This window comes from Leuresthes tenuis, unplaced genomic scaffold, assembly GCF_036924035.1.
Source record: "Leuresthes tenuis unplaced genomic scaffold, fLeuTen1.0.hap1 SCAF_13, whole genome shotgun sequence".
Lineage (NCBI taxonomy): Eukaryota > Metazoa > Chordata > Actinopteri > Atheriniformes > Atherinopsidae > Leuresthes > Leuresthes tenuis.
The window spans coordinates 9,552,826-9,574,060 of record NW_027325367.1 but is presented as its reverse complement, the minus strand read 5'-3'; the positions used below and the strand labels follow the sequence as shown (position 1 = coordinate 9,574,060).

At 40.2% G+C, this 21,235-nt stretch overlaps 1 protein-coding gene across 2 annotated transcripts in view; it reads left to right on the top strand.

Moving 5' to 3' along the window:
- Window positions 1–348: 348 nt before the first annotated feature.
- Window positions 349–21,235, top strand: part of LOC140266626 (uncharacterized) — a 28,371-nt gene continuing 7,484 nt past the window's right edge. Inside the window, exons 1-15 of one of the 2 annotated variants that reach the window (XM_072361656.1) lie at window positions 2,973–3,254; window positions 3,426–3,498; window positions 3,787–5,183; window positions 5,620–9,067; window positions 9,238–9,417; window positions 11,245–11,283; window positions 12,041–12,159; window positions 13,810–13,966; window positions 14,181–14,320; window positions 16,297–16,423; window positions 17,600–17,635; window positions 18,095–18,234; window positions 18,371–18,491; window positions 19,396–19,541; window positions 20,683–20,809. In XM_072361656.1, the coding sequence (XP_072217757.1) occupies window positions 3,451–3,498; window positions 3,787–5,183; window positions 5,620–9,067; window positions 9,238–9,417; window positions 11,245–11,283; window positions 12,041–12,159; window positions 13,810–13,966; window positions 14,181–14,320; window positions 16,297–16,423; window positions 17,600–17,635; window positions 18,095–18,234; window positions 18,371–18,491; window positions 19,396–19,541; window positions 20,683–20,809 (6,225 nt within the window). In that variant the 5' untranslated portion in view covers window positions 2,973–3,254; window positions 3,426–3,450. Of the gene's footprint in view, window positions 620–2,972; window positions 3,255–3,425; window positions 3,499–3,786; window positions 5,184–5,619; window positions 9,068–9,237; window positions 9,418–11,244; window positions 11,284–12,040; window positions 12,160–13,809; window positions 13,967–14,180; window positions 14,321–16,296; window positions 16,424–17,599; window positions 17,636–18,094; window positions 18,235–18,370; window positions 18,492–19,395; window positions 19,542–20,682; window positions 20,810–21,235 lie in introns of those variants that run through there. The other variant, XM_072361657.1, reaches the window with a different exon arrangement.

The following is a 21,235-nucleotide window of genomic DNA, read 5'->3' as shown; positions in this document are numbered from 1 at the left end:
TATGCCATGTTCTGTGTAAACAGGGTTTGTGGCGTGTAAATAAAAGGAGAACAAACAGTGCTTGAGTCTGAACTCTCACTAAAGTCCTGCAGATATCGAACTAAGTGCAAAACCTATGGCTTTTGATGATTTCCCTCCATGAATGTATCCACAACGGATTAAAAACTCTAAAAGCTGCGTATTCAGCTATCTATCTAGTAAGAAAGAAAAAAAAAAAGCTGCCACAGTCTGTACTTGTTCTGCTGTTTTGCCCTGACACGATTGCACAACAAACCGCCATAGCTGACTGTTGTGTCAAGGTCCTTAAACCTCGGGGTGTGTTACCTGGCCCGGGCAGATTCCTCTACTGTTACTTCCTGGGAAAAATAACACTTCTTCAGCAGCCATCACAATGACATAACTCCGGCATTCTACCAAAGTTAGCCTTAAACTTATCTCATTATATACCCCACTAAATATTAATCAGGCAGTGAGGTGCAGGTTCCCCTGTTCTGACGGAGGAGGGATAGGTTACCTTAGAGAAAGGCTCACTGAAAGGCTTCATTCGCATGATGGCTTTTGCAGCGGGCTGCTTTTGACCGGTTTATTCCCTAGACAGCCACGAGAGACTGTAATCATGGTAAGATCCCACTCTCCGTCTCCAGTGGCGTGCTTGTATAGTTTTGTATGGTTTTACGCAAAATAGACAGTTTGTGCAGAAATTAGCTTTGCCAGGTCTGTGGCGGCTGTCAAAACCGCTTATTGAGTCTTATGAACCGTTTCATTATGCCGACAGAGAAACACGCAGGCTTTCAAAACTCTTAGGGAATCGTATGGTTTGGTAAAATAACTCGCAATAGGAGGTTTACAGCATTGCTGGATGTAAAAAGAAATAAGAAGGAAAACACTTCTGTGCGTTAATTTTCAAACTAGTGGGAATTACTGCCTTTCCAACAGGTGAGGTGGATAGTGAAGGCTATCAAGCTTGAATATAAATAAATAAATGAATAACCCCTTACTATAGAATGTCATACCAAAATTTGGTTTCTTGTTTCTTTAAATTTGTTTTTAAACTCGAAACTATACTAAATTAAACTGACAATAGAAGTTAAAGAGTTAAAATTTTGGACCGAGGAGCACGGAAAGACTGACTGGAGCTGCTCGCCAAATTAAACATGGGTACACAGATTTGGAAAACCAAAAACTGAATTCAACAGCCTCTGTAAGCCACACAGTCGGTGCGTCATTTCCCCTGGAAAACTTATTTTGGACACGGCCGCCTGCTGCCTTCAGTAATTAGAATAAATGTCGGAATTTTGAATAAACCACGCATGACAATGCGCTTTCTCGTTGCTAGTGTTGTTTCATTCAATGTACACATTCACAACGTATCAGCCTGTTTCGTGCATACAAAAGCCACTTTGGTCGACTTTTATAAGTTTGGTTTATCCTGGACACCTAACTGGCTGTTTTCTTTACAAAATAAAACCATGACTTATAGTAAAACTTTTCAACTTAAGAGCTTTATGATAAGACTTACTCCATTAAATCCATGCTCACTTATGTCAAGCTGTAGCACATCTCATGTATTTGACATTCAAGTAAGACTTGTATCTTGTGCTGTACTGTACAATGTTTGTGAGCAAACACTTACTGTTGTTTTATTTTTCTGTGTGTTAAAGTCATTAAGCTGAAATGAGTTAGGCTAATTTGTTAAATGGATCGGCTCCAAGCCCTGGTTGTTCTCCATTCACCAGCTACAGTCCAGCAAAGCTTTGACTGTGTGACATCATTTCTGGAGTAGACAAACAGTCTGCAGAGACACTAATGCAAAGCGTATCAACAGATACAGTCTGGACTGCTGTTCTGGCTCATTTGACATTGGACACTACAGCAAAGAATAAAGTATTTGCAGTGGACTCACATCAATATAACACAAGCTCTAAATTCATAGTGATTAAAAGTTGATAATTATGTGCATTGTTGCACCATCTCTGAATGCTATTTAATTAATTCATGCCTTGTAGTTAAGCTGATTTAGAGCCAAGAGCTGTCACAAGATTTATATCTGTCTGTTGACAGTCAGTGTGAGGCAAAAGGTTGCGACTGTATATGCACAACAGTAGCCTTTCAAACACAAGATATAAGAGCAGCTGTACATTGAGTCATGTTCACTTAACAAGATCATACAATGGTAGGGTACATGGTTCCTGTCTTCGCAAACTGATTGGGGTTCTGCGGACTTGAACACTTTCCTATTTTTGTGACCTTTTCGGTCACCAAAGCTTCCCATGCACTGGTATGTTATCAGCAGTAGAGGTGTGGATAATGATGATTTTATACATAGTCTGTCTGTGTGTGTAGTGCTTTTTGATGCATGTAAAATGTCTGCAAACACAAAGCCATACCACATCAAAGAAAATTATTACCATGCGCTGCAGTAACTAAACCTAATCTGTCCAAAATCCATCACTGGCAGCCATTTCTTATTTTACGTATATGCATAAACAAAGTATTCACTTTTGCCTCTCATTTGACATGTTTGTGCCATCAGCTGACCAATCAAGGTAGAGGGGCTTTCAAGATGGAAGCCTTAAAGAGAGAGAATTTAAAATTAACTGAGAGAGAAGGTAGTATGAGGAGCGGCAGCAATATGGAATATGAGGGAAATAAGTAACGTATATAAGCATAGAACAGGCGTTTTGAAGTTTCAAAATTTCAGATATGCCTGGTTCCTTTAAGCATTACAGTAATGCTCCACAAACAGACATGATCTAGCAATGGTGATGATAGTGATGATAAAATGTTATTCAGAATAAGAACAGTAATAACACTCCTCTTTCATCTGTTTGTTTGGAATGTACTCTTAAGTTACAGGCAGCCTAATTAATTTAAAACAAACTAAAACTGGAACTTGGCCGTCAGCCATACTTACAAACAGGCTAAAATGAAACTGCAGCTGAGTGGCTGACGTGGGAAAATCGTTTGAAGACTCGTCGGCTTCATAGTGACACTGATGTATAAGATTTACGAGCCACTTTTGAAGGCATCACTTTATCCACTGGGCTGTGCGCGCTCTGCTAAAGGGGCTGAACTTCAGTTGCACGCACTTACTTCGCTCAAACAGTTTTGGGATGCTCAACTGGAGACCAGAAAGACTAACCCAACATGTCCATTAGTCAAATGTGCGTTTTTAGAAAAATCTCTAATCTGGACGCTTTTACGGCTGTTTACATGTGTGAGGCGTGAGAACAGTTTTCTTCTTGTAATTAAGGGTGAGTTGATCGTTAACTGACAATTGAGACTGCTGTAATTTAGAAAGTTCTGTGTCATCTATCACTTTCCTGAGGCGGAGAAACTTTTTTTAAAATTATGTTTTTCTGCTCTTTCACACTGCTATTGTTTAATCTGGTGGAATGATTTTGTGTTTGTTTTATGCTCTGTAGGAGTTTTTGTTCTAAACCCAAAAACATGTTCACAACCTACATAAAGAGTCTGAATGATATGGTATTTTCTACGGTAAGCTTACAGGTTATAAGCACCACTGCATGTCTTTGCTATGGTCAGAGATGCATGGCTGCACGACAAATGTCTATGAATACTCTACTCTATTTTTTCTATGAATCTCAAGCCTTGACACGCTTTCTTTGTTCATAGACATTTTATATTTCCACTGTTTTGTGTAATTACTTTTGTTCACATTCTAACAAAAGTTTGCACATACTGAGTTGAAATATGCATGTTTTTAACCATGGATACAAGCGTAATGTGACATTTATTTTGTTTGTTTTTTCTGCTTTGCATTAGTCTGAGAACCCAGAACAGCAGTCGAGTACTGGAGTCTTGGGTCGTATTGGCAGTTGGTTATCTCCCTGGAAGGGAAACACTCCAAAGGCACCTGATGAAAATGCCTCATCAACTAATGATTGCAGTCAGAAGACAGAGGGTGATGAGAAGTGTGGCAATTCTGTAAGAACCGAGGCAGAGAAACAAAAGTGGCTGGAGGAGAAACCCATTTTAGTAAATCCCCTTAGAGACTTTCTCCCTTGTCAAGAGGAGGACGCCACGCAGTCTGCCCACAGAAGCAGCTCTGCTGTGAGCAGCACTGAGGCAGAAGTAGGAGGTACAAAAGAGGAGGAGCTTGTGGAGTGCAGGAAGCAGAGAACAGGACCGTGCGAGAAGAGGGAGGAGAACAGCAACGGTGCTTCAGCAACTGGGAATCCTGTGAAGAATGTCAGTCATCTAACAGATCTGTCCTCCTCATCTAAAAAGGGAGTGGTATGGGACTCTGACCAGGCCCACACCCAGCCTCATGCACAGAGACAAGCGCATGCCCAGACAGGCAACAGGCTTCATGTGTACCTGGAGGAGACAAGTGTGATTCAGCGTGGCCAGGGCTCTTATGATCAACAGGAAGTTGTGTGCACCACAGTCAAAAAAAGCCTAAAAGTTCTCCCTAAGGCAAAGTCATCAACAAGTTTTGATTCACTAAATAACCCAACAAGTGCAGAGAAAAATGTGAGAACCACTGTTGGGGCACAGAGTCATTACAGTGCTGTAGTGGGAGTGTCACTGAAACTACACAAAGACTCACAGTTAGAGCCTGAGCCTGATAAAGAACAAACAGAGGCAGACAACATGGGGCGTAAAAACACTGCCAGAAGGAAAGCCAAGAAGAACTCTCAGGGAGATAGCAGGAACAGCCCGCTGGAAAAAAAGCCAGCAAATGCTCAACCTACTGCAGGATTCCCTTCATCGGGTGACTCAGTGACTAGTCCCCAGGGTAAAAGTCCAGACATTCACAAGAAAGAAGCATCTGCAGGCTCCTCCCTCAAGCATAACCCCACCTTGAAAACCTCACCTGAAGGAGGGGAAAATAAGATTTCCTGCTCTGATATGGCCAAGCAGTTGGACAACCTCCAGAATTCAGCCCCAGTCACTGCCGCCACTCAGGCATATGAGGTAGCTGAGGGCGCAGACATGGAGGATGATGACAGCCTGTACAATGTAAAGAGGAAGACAGAGACCCCAGAGTCCAAACGCAGGAGTATTAAGGTTTCTCAGAGTGAAGTGAAGTTTTTTTCAAAACATGTGCATTTGAATCCAAAGAAAAATCAATTGGGAGACCACCGGGATTTAACTGCAACATTGCAGAATACCAGTGATGAAACAAAGGAAAAGCTCAAAACAGAGACTGATGCAAGGTAAGTTAGATAGAGTTACATGCTGATTTATAAATGAATTAACCAATGATTCTTTACATTTCTATACAGTGTCTAACAGTTGTACAGTCTACTTATAATACTAGTTTGTTGTATCCTAAAGGGTTAAATATTTAAGTTTTTAGTTACCTCCTGCTTTTGTTAAACATGGCATTTCTGTCAAAAGGGTTAACTGCTGTGGGTAAAAATAACACAAATGTGTCCAGAGTGAAGCAAATGTGTGAGTCAGAACACAAAGTTCAGCCCTGTGCTTTAGGGTTGGTCTTCAAGTACAGATCTATATTGAGGTCATATTTATCTCTGGGTGATTAAGAAATTATTCAGAGATTTTTCTCTGGCATGTGGATGGTTTTAAGACATTTATCTTGAAATGCTACTGATTCTGTTTGATTTTAAATATTTTCCTCATTACCTGCAGACTTCAGGACCCAAAGAAGGCTGTCGACGGGTCTAAGTTAGTTGCTAGTAGGATTGCAGATAAAATCAACCTCTTTGAGCAGCAAAAGCAAGACAGGGGTAATAACAGGACCCTCCAAACCCCGAGGAGTGCTGACGTCTCTCCAAGCAGAAAAGTCGCAGACAGGTTTAAAGAAGATTGTCTTTTGTTCGAGCGGAGGTCAAGATCAGCTGAACGCACAGCCAGGTCTAGCTCTTCATCACCTGCAAGGGAGAAGCTAATGACAATCAAGGAGCGAGTAAGGAGGATGTTAGAGGCAGAAGGTAAAGCAGCAGCTACTCAAGTGCCAGCTAAGACAGGAATATCTCAAAAATCCACCTTATCTGTGGGAGTTGCGTCATCAACGTTGCTTGAACTGGACAATCAGGCTAAACTAGATACTAAAGAGCAGACTCATACAAAACCAAATTCAGGCCCAACATCAAAACCAGACAGGCAAGACAATTCTGCTGATGTGGAGCAAATTTCCACTTCAGAGGTACAAGTATTTGACTCCAAAACAAAAGAAAAAGTGGTCTCAAAGACAGCAAATCAGGATACAAAACCAAACAGTGTTGAGAAAGCAGAGGATGGAGATGATTCTTCAGATCTGACCAATACCACAATCCCACACCCCAAAGGCCCAAACAGATCCGGCTCCCACTCTAAAAAGAGGAAAAGTAAAGAACCAAAAAGTCCCGTAAGCCCAAATGTTCAAAACAAACCGAAGGTCACTGCCTTTAAAAAAGAGCAGGTGGATTGTACAGAGGAGACGCCCTCTGCCTCCAAACAACTTTCAGAGAAAGTCTCATTATCATCTCATAAACTTTCAGAGGGCACATCAGATAAACAGCCATTTAATGACACGAAACAACAGGCATTTAAAAGAGAAACAGAGGTGTCAGACAAACAGAAGGAGCTCTTAGATACTTCATTTAAGAAGAAGAATATTGACAAACCACCCACCAGACAGGAGGGATCACCTGAGTCACCTGTCAACAAAGATGAACCCGATACTGCCTCTTGTAGCAGTGGAACAAAGGAGCCTATTGACAAGAAGCTTGCTATTTTACCCCAAATGGAGGAAAACACAGAGAAACACAGCCCTGCATTCACATTGGGAAGAAGAAATACCTCAGAGGACAGAAGTGAAACTTCAGCCTCTTCCCCATCAATAACCCCCTTAGTTGATCAGCCTCTCGAGAAACCTCCTGCAGTTAAGCAGGAGCCACTCGCTAAACAGCCCAAATTAGATCAAGAGTTGTCAGTGCAGCGTGAATCAGAAAGTAAAGAAAAAGGAAGGATGTCTGTTGAAGAAGAAACAAGACAAACACTGCAAACCCAAAACAAGGATGCAGAACTCATATGTCAAACTGAGACTGATGTAAAGGAAAGAGAATTGGTTGGCTGTGAGAAAACAAATCATAATGAGAAGAAAAACAAAGACAAGACACTGGATCTCCTGCCTTCAGACAAAAGCCCCACAAAGGCCAAGGGTCCAAACAGTGGACATGGTATCTCAAAGAAAGATGGCAGTGTTAAAGAAGCCAAGAAGCAAGAAGCAGCAAGTCAGTTATCAGAAAAGACCAGTGGACCATCAGCCCTCCCTGTTCAAACACGAAATGCCAGTCACATGGTGACTGCACATCCAGAAAAAGCTGCTATTTGTATCATCTCTCAGACTAATGAGGCTGTGAGTGGCACAGAGCATGATAAAGAGCCTCAGGAGGTAGAGACAGCCACAAATGCACCTCCTGAGTTGCAAATACAGCCTCCAAAAAGCTCTGGAACGGAGAGAGAGCCAGTGGTGACTGCAGGAAACCTCCCACCTGATTCTGTATCTGTGGAAAAAACAGAGAATTCATTTGATGACTCATATACACATGCAGCTGATGCTGAGTTATCCAACTCAAAGCCTATCACCAAAGCAACTACAGCAGATGAGGAAGCAAGTGCAAAAGTCACTAATGATGTTCCCGTGATTATGGATGCACATACTGTTACAACACTCAAGGTGAAGAAAGATTCATCTGCTGCAGAGCCTTCTATTTCTGACTGTAAGTCTGCAAGCACAGAGGGAGTTAGGCACCGTGATGCTGTAAAACCTTCTGCTGTCAAATCAGTGCCCCCAGAAGATAAAATCCCAGGAGAAATATTGAAATCAGCTCTTAGCGACACATGGCCCGGGGAATCCAAAAATACAGAGAGCACCAGCAATATCTCTCTACTGAGAGAAGCCACAAAAATAACTCGGAGCCCCTCTGATAATATCACTTCTTGCTCCACAGTTGATGAAAAAAATAATACAGCTAAGAAGAAATTCACTCCACCGGTGAATAAACTTTCACCCATTGCTAACGACAATTCTTCCTCACATTCACAACTCCACACAGTGAAAAAGGAACCAATTGAAGACAATACAAGTTATATTCCAAAAGGAGCCACTTTCCCAGAGGCTAACAAGCTGATCCCAGGCTCAATTCACAGTTCATCCATGAGGAAGCTTCATTTGCCACCTGGACTAAGCAAAGATGATTCTTCGAAACAGCAAGATGTCCCCTCTAGCTGGCTAGATGTAGACTTTCCTAAGCACAAACTCAAACTCCAACAGGCAAAATTGACCTCCTCTGGAAGTGAGAGCAATCTCCTGGACACCTCTGGCGAGCTAGATGATGATGACTTTATTGAGAGAATCAAGAAACTTTGTGCCCCATTCTCCCTCCCACCACGTAAGCACAACTACCTTCGGACACCTCAGCCCCCCTTTGCAATGCCGGCCATCAGAGAGGACCGCTTTGAGAAGCCGTTTGACCCTGAGGAGTTTACATTTGGCTTGAGTAAGAAGACTCAGTTTATCTTGGACTCAACTCCTGGCCTTACAACTAAGTTCCAGAGCAAAGAGACAAAATCTGGCCTGATACCTGCCAGGGCCAGTTTTACTGAAAGGAGCATGCTGTTTAGTCGCCTGGAAACTCAAAAATCTTCTCAAGATAAGAGCCCTGTAAAGGATGAGGAGGTTGTCAAGGAAGAGAAAGATGATCAGATCAAAGTTAAGTCTCGCTTGGAGAATAGCTGTGTCTTAAGCAGTCTCACCTCCTCCAACTTCAGAGGGAAGAAGAATGAAGTTCAAACGTTGGCACAGGGCACCGACTCAGGGAATGTGTCGCCTAGCGAAGCCCCCCAGCTTAGCCCTCTACCTTTGCCCCAGCCAGCCCCATCAAGCCTGTTGGCCACAGCTGCAATAAAAGACACTCTAGCCATGCAGAGCAAAGAGGAAGTCCAGACTGCAGAGCTTGTGGTCAGTGACTCAGGTCCTCCATTTCCTTCTTTTAACGACATCAAGCTGCCTGACTACTTAGAGAAGTACCTCCCACAAGAACAAACAAAACCAATGCAGAGCGTACAAGGACTGGAGGAAATCAAACCAGAGGTTAGTTTCCCTCTAAAAAATGAATTAAATGAAAACTGAAACTAAGAAATGTTATTGTAGGTGAGTTAAAAAACCAAAAACATGAGTGCATGCATGAGATGTAAATGATAGTAAACGTAATCAGAGACACAAATAACAACTCGCCTGACTATTTATCTTTTTTGCTTCAGTTTATTGGAAAAATGGCATCTCTGGTCTCTGGAGGTAAGACAGATGTGGTGGCAAAACCAAGTCTGGTTCTCCCTGAGATTGCAGCTCCACGTTTTTCTGGTAGTCCTCCAACTACCCACCCTACACCCCTTGAGCTGAAGCCGCCTCTGGCTCAGCCGCACGAGATACTCAGAGACAATGTAAGTGTGCTTTGTCCATTATATACATATGACACAGGATGCTTCATGGTGTAATAGTACAAATTAAAGCTGTATACTGCCGGGCAGTTCAAGTATCAGCTTAGACTTTCTGGAATACTTGCCATCTTGCTGTGCTGGCAGGAGAGCAGGAGACTATTTTTGTTCTTGGTTTCTCTTAAAGCTCCACCACAGAAGGTTTTCATGGAAAAATTCTAATTTTTAGCTGTCATATGTTAGAAAGCTTCCCATATTTATGCTATTTTGTAGCACTTTTCTCTTGGAATCACTTGGTTTGAGTAAATAAATAAGCTGGTTTTGGTGATGCTTTAGGGCTATTCTGTGTAAATTCAACAACTTTTTACAACATTACTTCACGTCAGTTCTGTTTGTTTTTATTTTTGGTAAAAGATGAAACCATATGACACAGGAATTGTAGTTATTGATGTCATGAATTATTCCTCAAGTTACAGCCATTTTTATCAGACCCGCTTAACAATTTCCCACAAAATTATAGAGCAAGTTTAGGGTTGAAAAAAGCTACTTGGAAAGTGTATCTGTGTCATTTTGCTTTTAGAAATAGATATGTGCTGTTCTAAAAGACTAGGCACAGTTTCAAATTTCAACAGGATCTTTTACAGGCACCTCAAAAATGGGTCATAATGCATTGCAAATCACTGCTCTAAAGTAATGACAGATTTCTAACAAACTTAAATGGGTAACTTTACAGCTCCAATTGGTCTTCAAAATAAATCTCACACATGAAACAATTAGAAAATTTAATAAAATAATAGTAATATTATGTGAAAATCATTGATGTATACATTTAAAAAAAAGGATTTGTTTGGCTAAAATAATCTTTCATTAAAGGTTTCAGTGTTTGCCTTTCATCTCTAAATGAGCTCCTACAGACGTTGTTGGGTTTGATATATTGAGGGAATTCTTTAACCTTACCAGAGATGCTGCAAGAAAAATGATCAAAAATGGTCAATCACCATGAAATTTCCCTAGCTGCCTGCTGACATTAAGACTTGTTGGTCTAGCAAGTGTACTGAAAACTGCACAACAGGTTTTGTCTTATCACATCAAATATATGCTTATTTACATAAATAACTAAATATAAAAACGTTTACTCAATATTTCAGAATTTTGGTTAGATCTTTTTTTATAGTGTAATGAAAGCGATTAAAAGGACAATCTATTGATTGACTGACCTTTCATTTAGTCTATAAATTATCAATATTTTTTTATAGAATATCCTTGGGCATCTATAGGAAAGAACTATCTAATTTGCTTTTAACTACACGGGTTCCACTTGAACCAGTAGTCATGATGACGGGATCCATAAGCACGTGGTTGTATGTTTGTCTGAAGCAAAAGTTCAGATGTTTGCACATTCATCTGTAAACGCATGCATTTAGAGATAATTAATTAATTACATGTTTACTGTGTCAACAACTATCTTTTTTGGCTTAAAGGATGCTTCATTGAAGCAAATCAATTAGTGTTATTGACTGGATATTTCTGGTAGCTCCTGGTGACAATTTTCAGTCACTTTTTACTATTATTTGGAGCTGCCAAAATTTAAAGTCACCTTAGAAGGCCTAAAGAGCCTTTTCTGACCTGTTTGTCAGTCAGTGGTGTGTTTTAGTCTGAAATCAGAGCTGTATGCTCCCACAGAACCACTGTGTACCTGGAAGTTAACTGAAAGGTCAAGATAATCCACAGACACAGAGCTGCTGCACAAAACTAACTTGTTTGGCATTACATAGATGTTTGCAGTGTCCAGTGTATTTGTGACAATATTAATGATCTGCTTTTGCATTCCAGATAAAGCACGTCAAGGGATTTCACAAACGCCCTGGAAAGGTACAGTAGGCATAAATTTACCCGCAGAATAGAAACAAGAGGGAAAAAAAGAATCTGAACAGACAGCTCTCTGTTCTGTGAAAACATCTGCTTTTCATATGGTGTACTTGGGGGTAAACAGAGCATTAAAAAAAGAAAAAAAGTCTAGTCAAATGCTCAGCTGGGAATGGTTTCAATCATAGATTCATTGCTGCCAACACAGTGCAGAGGTTATGGTTCTTCATTATTGTTCAACTTCATTATAGTTGCTGTAACAAAGCCCTATTCCCCTATTGCTTGGGATTTTTAGTCTCCTGCCTACACACAAGCTATGTATTAATTCACTATACCCCCTGCTTCAGCTGTGCTGGGGTTCCACTCACTTACATTTAGACATTTTGAGTAAGTTTTAGAATTTTGATGAGGGCCCTGGGAATAATAAACAGAAAGGAATCTCTTGAGCAGACTGTTTTGTGGTTCATTAATTTGTTCTTTGCAAACTTCGATATTGCGTTACAGTACATTGAGATAATTCCTCCCATAAACACTGCCGCCTGTTGGTTTTCATAAATGTGTGCCTGTATGGAGGTTTGGTGTGGATAATCATCAGTGTGCTCCAACTGTAGCATAAAAAGAGACAGAGAATAGTGCCACTATCTTAGGCAGTTCTTAAAACTATGCAAATCCTGCTTCAACATGAAAGAATGAATAATGAATGCTTTTTCTCCCTGCTTAATCTGTTGATTTTTATAAAGCTTCCCTTTGTGTCTCTACACAGATGGTGCTGTTTGAAAAAGCTCAGTTCAGTGGCCAAGCATATGAGATTTACAGGGATGTAGCCGATGCTTCGTCACTGCAGCTCTCACCTCAGATATCTGTGAAGGTTTTTAGAGGATGGTAAGTATTCCTAAACAACACGGACCTTCAGACAGAATAAAAATGCTTTGCAAAGGAGTGTTCTAATTAATGTCAAGTGCCTTTGGGAGGCCAGTGTTGACTGTTAATGCTCCTCATCACAGGACTAATTTGGTGAAATATCAGTGTAGTGCCATCTTTTCTAACTGAACTCGTTGTTCATGACTTACAACACAACATACTTTTTTTTAATAACATTTATTGTGTATATACTTGTAGTTTGGATGCTATTTCACACAACTAGATTGCATATTAAGCAAAGATTTTCCCGTTATCCTGAATTATAATGGAAATGTATTCAGCTGCAGACCAGGCCCACAGCCGGGCTTTATTATTCCCTGTGCATGAGTGCATCAGTCAGCACTCACTCCAGTCAGAAAACATTTAAAAACTGTAAACTGTCTTCATTGTCGATGCCTGAGTAACATAATGATACATTTTCATGCAGTGATTCATGCAAAATGAGAAATCTTTCTCAAAATCTTTCCATGAGTATTTTGAATATGAGGGTTTCCGTTAAGAGCAGTAGTTAGTAAATATTCATTTTTAAGCTACATATGAATTCAGTAGGTCCACTATTGTCTATCATACTTCTGTTCCTCTTTTTGTAACACCTGCCTTTTTTTCTTTTTATTATTTATCTGCTTTCCTTAGCCTCCATTAGGGGATGTTGCTGAATAGGTGTAAAGTCTATTTCTGCAACAGTTAATCTAAGAATGTATTTCATGGTTTGTTCTGGAAAGCCAATAACTCTCATTAATCCATGTTACTTATCTGGCTTCATCTAGTTGGACTTTCTCAACGTTTTGCTCTGTGTGGAAATCATACAGCCAGAATGCACAGACGTAGAGAATTTTTAAGCTTTTTTCTTTATGGCCCTCTTGCAGACATGCTACCTTATCTATTTGTAGATGTGCCTGTGTGTGCTTGTTCATTTTTGTGCTCAAGCATGAACCGAAAACATGTAGTCATAAGGAATACCTCTGCTGCACAATAGTGCTTCCCCAAAAATAGCGATTGAGTTATATAACTTCTTGCATTTGTATGTATTTGGAACTTGGATAGATGGTTGCAGACTAATTTCCTAATTGCATCCAGGTAAATTAAGTTAAATAAAGACAGGAATCTTTGTGTTTGACTCCAAGGGAGAAAAACAGGCATTACACCATAAGACAAAAATCTAATAAAAACTGGATTCAGATTGAATCCAGAATATAACTAAAACAAATATGTAAAAGACTCATGCCCAACAAGCATTCAGAGAGACCCATTCAGGCTTTTATTTCCAGCATTGTGGACCATCTTCACAGTCTGCAATGTGTTGCTTTTACATTTAAACTTGGGAACAGATTTATCAGACAAAATATTTTGCATTCACAAGTGAGCTTTAGAGAGCTATAGGCAGCCAGGCAAAGCTTAGTGTCTGTCAGCTTATTTTGTATTCACAGGGCAGAAGAGTATACAACTGCCTCTCAGTAAGGGACCAATAAGAGTGCTTCCATAAATGTCTTAAGGATGTCTGTATTGACAAAATCGTACTTTTTATAATGTATCTGCCTCATTCATTCATCTTTTTTCTTTCCTTTTTTTTTTTTATGGCCATCTAATAACATACTCGTGTTTACAATACAGCTGGGTGCTCTATGAGAAGCCTCACTTTGAGGGACGCATCATCGCCTTGGAGGAGGGAAACGTCAATCTGGAAAATGTGTGGGCAGAGCCAGGACCAGAAACCGAAGCACAAAACAGTCCACCAATGCTGATCGGCTCTATTCGACTTGCTGTCAGGGTGAGTGCCCTAATTAACTATCATTACCCCACCTTGCCTATCTACTTTGTTTCCACCTCACATCGGATCTGAAATTGCTTTATATTGAGTCTGCTCCGAGAGAGAGAAATATACAACTCAGCTTGTTAACTTTCTGACATTCACTGGAAGGAACTACCGAAGGACTTGTGTGGGCGACTGCTGATAATTCTTATTTGTTTCCCCCTCTCTGTAGGATTACAGCATCCCCCATATTGATCTCTTCACTGAACCAGAGGGCCTTGGCAGAATAACACCATACCATGATGATACAATAGAGACAGGCTCATTTGGCATCCCACTTAATACTGCTTCAATCCAAGTGCACTCTGGAGTGTGAGTATTGTTGATGGAGAATTTAATTTTATTTAAGATATAAAACATTTAAGGGACTTTTCCACTGGGTAGCACAATTCACCTCTACCCAACGCACTTTCTTTGGTTTTCCACTGCAGATATTGTCTTGCACTTTGTCTGTCTTTTAGGACCAACTTGGTCAAGGCTTCCAGCGGTTTGAATTAATACTGAAAAGTTACATTAGAGCACTTCAGTGCACCAGATGGGTATAGAAAGTCATTTGTATGTGTATCAACAGCGTCTCTGCAGTAGTACTGGATTCTTGCACAACCATTCCTCTGGTCTTGGAACAGAGGAATTGCTTGCAAATCCATGCTCATGGTTGACATATCTGTGGCAACCAACAGAAAAGCCATGAGCACGCATTGCAAATCTGAGAACACGACTTCACGTGGCTCTTGTTTTTCTCTGCCGACTCGAGGTGAGCTCTGTACTGGAAAATAACAGGTATATTAATCCAAAATATGTAAAGAAAAAAAAAAGAAAGAAAAAAACTGGGGATTTAGAAGCTTTCACAAATTTCAGTAGTGCGATGGCCACTCACATGCTCAGCAAGTTTAACACATGGCGCATGCTATGATGATCAATCTGCAGTGGAAAACAATGTAGAGAAAGACACCTGATAGAAGAAGCAGGTAGAGCCAAGTTAAACTGTAAAAGCACTGTGAAAAAGAAATACCTTAAGGCACTAAACGACAAAAATGTGCTTAGCGGGTATTGAGAACATTCCAGTTCTCATCAATGTTTTTTTGTTTATACTGACTGACTGTCATCAGAGGTGCAGAGAAGAGTGGAAAACCTGCTTGATGAACTTTTTTTTTCTTTATGGCAACTTCTCTGTTTGGGTTTGACAGATTCCTGGGAGATAATAACCATTACTTTGTACCTTTGTGTTCATCTTTTTTTTTTTTTTGGATTTTGATTCTCACTCATTTCCAAGGAATGTGTGTCCTGCTGTTGCATGTTAGCAAAGACTAACAAGGTGCGGACTAGACGGAGAGTGAGAAATAGACAGAGGTGTGGGGACAGAATGTTTTTCCACGTCGGAGGTGTAGGCATTCAGGACATTTTTTTGTGCCCTGCCCAAAAAGGCACTATACCTTTTTGCCTCTGCAGCTACTTTTGTGGCCTCATCTTGGCAACCTTTGGCAGAGAGCATTCATTTCAGAGATTGCTTCAGTATCTCAAAACTATGCTATGTGATGTTAACTCATCTCTGCTCAACAGATAATTACAAACAATTCTGGTTCAGCAGCTTCTGCTATGGTGTTTGCTCTGCAAAAAGCGGGAACAACTATTTAGCAGATAAGGTGTTGTGTTGTACTCACAGAGTGAACTGACTCATTGGCTTTGTTATTAAATGTCGTTTGGCATAGTGAGCTTGGCATCGTTTGTTGGTATCACTTCCTCAGCGCTGGCCAAAAAAAATGGTCCGTTTTTCCTGCCAGAAGCACACATGTGGTGACTGGATATTAGGCATTGTGTTGTGCTAAATAATGGCTCAAAATACCAGAGTTAGGCGGCACATTTCCAAAAGAGGCTGCCCACGCTAAAAATGAAATGTGAAGAAAATTGCTTTGAACTGAAGCAATGCATTCCCAAGATATTTGACTCTTAAACAAATAGCTTTTGTTCTTTTCTCTAGTTGCATGACTCATGACTGAAGTAGGTATATAATTAAATCCAAACAAAAGAATGACTTACTCACTTGTACTGTGGTACAATTATCAAATATTACATTTCATACTGTGAAAAAAAACAGCTCCTACTTGTTTCTGTATTTGATTAAAAAAAAGAAAAAAAGCATCAGTGAGAGTCATGTCCTATCATTTTTTTTTATAGAAATAAAAAAACACTCAAGGCCATGACTATTCGTGATTACTATACCATCAGGGGCTATAGTTGTGGATTGACTTTTTTACATGATGTTATATGGGTGTTCCTCCTCTCCTCAGGTGGCAGGTGTTCAGTGACCCAGGATTCCAGGGCATGGTATCTCTGCTAGAGCCAGGAGAGTACCCTGTTCCCGAGAGCTGGGGCTTTCCATCACCCTTTGTGGGATCTCTTAGACCACTGAAAATGGTACGTATTTCTGTACAACATCTAATGTACATTACTTAAGGCGGTACATTTAATACATTTATCTGCTATTCTGAACCACTTTGGTACTGTGGCCAGTACTATGCCAGTATTGGTGTTTGAATCCACATGAACCATACATTTTTGTAACTGTTTCTCAGGGGATATAGCTTTCTGACTTCTCTCTTCTATCATGACATTTGCTTTTTTATGTGAAAAACATCTGTATTCATGAAACAAATTCCTATCAAATTTGCTGTCTAATGAAACATCTCAGCACTTTTAGAAGGACCAGAGAATGCATTTTTGTGCAGGTATTTATGGTTCTAAGAGGTTTTGATGATTTCCTGACCATTCCTTTGGCATCACCATCCTCTCTTCTCATTTCTCATATTGTATATCCTCGATTCCTTTCCTGGTCTCCTCTCCTCAGTCAAGTCAGCAGTGAAGGCGAGGCAACAGGCAAAGCCGTCACATTAAAAGAAATATGACGCGTGGCACAGCAGCATCATGCATCCATGTACTGAATGTTATATATGTTATGGATACCACACAAAAACCTGTGCATCCTCACTCATAGCACCTCCAACAGGCCTCATACTTTCCCTAGATGTATGTTGACAGAGCGCTGACATTAATTTTCAGGTGATAGGCAAGAAAGTGGAGGAGAGTGGAGATGCTGAGGCACAAAATAAGTCTGGTACACCCTTTTATGCACCCTTCAGGATAAACTTATGACACTGACTTTTCGTCAAAAGCTATCATTTATCATTTGTCCAGTAGTTTGTTTTATGATAGAAATCTTGCAAAACAGATGACATTCCAATCAGCTGCACACTGTGCTTGATGCTAATTATAAAATGCTGTCATGCTATATCAGTCTTCCCATGTAAGACAAAAACAGGGGAGCATTGTCTTTTTGGTGTTAATTAGCAGCTTTGATTAGCCCATTCAGATTGTTACTCTCCTCTCTGTCACTCTGTAAAAAGGCAGTAGGTAGGACTGAAGTTTGTTTTCAGGCTTTCTATGATTTCTTCATTGTTTATTTTCTCACTCCTGTAAATGTTTGAGACAGTGTTTTTTTTTTTTTTAAAGAAGGGCCATTTTTCTTTTCATAGGCTTCTTTTCATTCAGCACATTTAAATAGAGAGCAAAATGATGATGATGTTTCTGTTCCAGGGCGGAATCAAAGTGGAGAAACCCGATGAAGTCAAGGTATGCACAGTTTTCTCCACCATAGATTTTTCTTTTTTTAGTCTTGAAGGTTATGAAGTTGCATCAATCAGAAAAATAAGCACTGAGATTTTAAATACAAATAGCATAGAACAACCAAACAACGAACTGTGATACTTGAGCTGTGTGCATGTGGAAAACTTGTTTTATTGTATTGTGCATTCTTTGGCCCAATAGTTGTGTTTATCTTACTTGAAGCCAAAAATAGATGTAATGTGGTGGAATTTTCATAGCAACCACTTTGAGGCAGGCCCAGAATGTGAGATGAATAACCTCTTTTTAGATTTATAATTTCAGGCTGTTACTCGACAATAGTACTAAAAAATATGGATACACAGTTAGATCCTACTCTGAATGAAAAGTTATTTCATCATGAAATATTTATGCAAACTAGATTGTATCAAGTGTTAAGAATAAAGCCATGTCCTCTGTCTATCACAGGCTGTTGTATATGAGAAGCCCGGCTTTGAGGGCTCCAGTTTGGAAATCGACAGTGATATTTTCAGCTTCTGTGAGGCTGACGGAGGCATTACTACAGAGAGGCTGAAGTCTGTGGGATCTTTAAAGATCACTGGAGGATTGTGAGTGGCTTGCAACTAAGCACACTTAGAACTCTGCAATCTAGTAGTGATTTTCAGGTTATATAATCCAGTTAAGAGCTACAATTGTAGCTCTAATCAATTATAATAATCATACCTGCATTTTTTCTTCTTCCAGCTGGGTAGGCTACAGCCAGCCTGGGTTTGAGGGTCAGCAGCACATCCTGGAGGAAGGAGAATACCTGGACTGCAGCGAGTGGGGAGGCTCAGAGCTTCTGTCATTGCGACTGATACTTTCTGTGAGTCCTGCACTGTGCAAGCACGCCTTTAAGAAAAGTAGTTTGGCGTAAATAAGAAAGAATAACAACACGGAGATATTTAGATAGTAGCTTGACCATGATAGATTGTGAGTGTCTGGATTTAACAAGCAGGGAGAACCAACTTATCTGTTTCATGATAGAAAAAAAAACATCATTCCTTATTGGAGAATTGGCTGTACAAATAAAAGAAGCTAAAGCTTTCTTTGGTCAAGTTTATTCCCAAACTTCACATATATCAGCACTGGGTATTGCTGTCTTTTAAATTCACAAACCAAAACTAAATAAAGTCTTCATAACATGACGTATGCAAGAAATTACTATTCACTGCATTACCCCATTGTATTTCTTTGGTATTGACCGCATGCGCTTTGGAACATAAATATTTGACCGTTTTGTTCCAGAAACATGCAATATAGCCAACTATAGGACCAAGGAAATTGACAATGCTAACACTAAGAGAAACAAATCAATAAATACTCCTCCTGTGACTTCAGGATGTCCAATATTTCATATACAAACCAATGGCTGAAATGGCTTAAAACAATCAAATCCCAAAGGAGTGGTTGCTGAAAAGCACTATTTACCGAATACAACAGAAACTTGTTTGACACTGACAGGAAACATGCAGGTCATGCTGTTGATTATGTGATTTCAAAATGTAGTTCTGCTTCATTGCTAATTTCCCCAGTTTGTGATTAATGAAAGATATTTAATTGGTGTGCTATGGCATGCTGGGCATTATCTCTCATCTTAAAAGGGGGCATGACAGAGAAAGCCTGAGAAGTGCCGTCTAGAATAAATGCATCTTTGGCTTTTTTTTTTTGTTTTCTAAATTGTCATTTATCATTCTGTAATTTGTCCTGACTTGACCTTTCTGCTGCAGGATTTCCTGACTCCACACATGAAAATGTTCAGCGACAGAGATTTTGGCAAGCTTGGGGTGAACATTGACCTCACAGTGCCTGTTATTAACATGGACGACACAGGCTACGGCATGAGGACACAGTCTATTGATGTCATCGGTGGTGTGTAAGTGACACATATTCTATTCTAGAAGTGATAATGGATAATTGGCCTAATTCTTCTGTCCTTTGCAATGCATGAGGATATTTAATCGTACTTAACATGATATTTAAACATACCTGGAGTTCCTACCGGTCCTTCCTGTGACGAAAGAGGAGAGCTTCTTGTGACATGCAGAGACTGGAAGTCATTTCAGATCAATTCCTGCTGTTCAACCTCATAATTAGCTGAGACCAAAGTTCCAGCAAAGTCTTGGTTGGTTCACAATCATTATTTGTCGCTCAAGTGTAGCAGCAAGTCTGCCCCACCCACGCCGACAGGTCAAGACAGATTAGCAAGTTGACTAATGTTTTAGCCTGCCACACCTCGCCTCCCTGTCAGGGTGTTGACATTAGGGCACACTGCCTTACATCCTGCTGGTGTGGGGGATAATGTGGATTTCATGTAGATTTTGTGGAGGAGGTAGATGACTTAGTACTGTTAGCAAGAAACGTTGTTTAAATTTCGATGTATTTTAGTATTTTTTTTCATCCTTTATTAAAGCATGCTGTGGGGAAAGCAAAGAATCCATGCAAAGGTGTTTCTTTGCCGTTTCCTTGAATGTGTTTGTTTACGCTGTGATCAGATGAAAAAAGGCAGAAAGTTTCCTGTAAACAAACCAGAAGGAAATAGGGATAACGAGATGCAGAACATGTAATTCTGATTGCTGCTTCCCAAGGGAGAGACTAACAAAATGCTTATTAAAGCGGAGTGGAACATCGTGTCCTTCTTTCCAAGGAAGGGCTCTCACTGCATTGAAATTCTTGCTTTGCTGCTAGCCTGCTATTAGACTGCTGAGCCTCTGATTGGTTCTTGTGTTTTAATTTTGACTTGCGAAGAGAGACATGTTTTTAGCCTTGCAAGTTATAACTCTACTCAAGACATGCCACATGTCACGTTGAAGTATATTATCGAGTTGGATCCTGACCAAGAATTGTTGACTTTTATAATGAGCATGCACAACTTTGGTTCAAATTCTTGTGGTTTTCTTTCTCAGTAATTGTGGGCACATCAAAGCCAGACTTCCTCCACAGCTTAAAATGAAATGGGAATCAAGAAACGAATTTTTGAGAAAGTAAATCCCCCTTTTTTTGTTTTTCTTTCTTAGCTGGGTTGTATTTGAAGAGCCGGGCTTCTGCGGTGAGTCCTTCATTCTGGAGAAAGGCCTGTATGGAAGCCCAGAGGATTGGGGGGCGCTGCAGCACAGAGTTGGCTCAGTAATGCCTGTCACGATGGTAAGAGCTATGACTCAGTAGAAAGCCATGAAGCTCTTTTTTGTTGGTGGAAAAATGGCCTGGTTATTACTAAGACAGTCCAGTGACTGTGGTTTTTTACATTCAGTTGCTACAACAGCCAGTGTATTTTGCTTTTTCTGTAGCTCCGCATGACTAACAGTTGTGCATTTGTGTTTGGTGACTTTTCAGTTCCCTTGACAGCCCTGCTTTGGCTCACCAAGAGATTTCATTGCACGTGACTAGTCATGACAGATTAATTTTAAGATGGAGCAGAGGAATCTTTGAGGTGACAGTCAAAACCTGATGGAGTAAACTATTTTTTGGGAGCATGAGTCACAAGCAAAATAACAATAAAATGTACTGCCTAGTTCAATGGAGGAAATACTTGTCATAAGACTGAAAGCGACAACATCTTAGATCACAAGG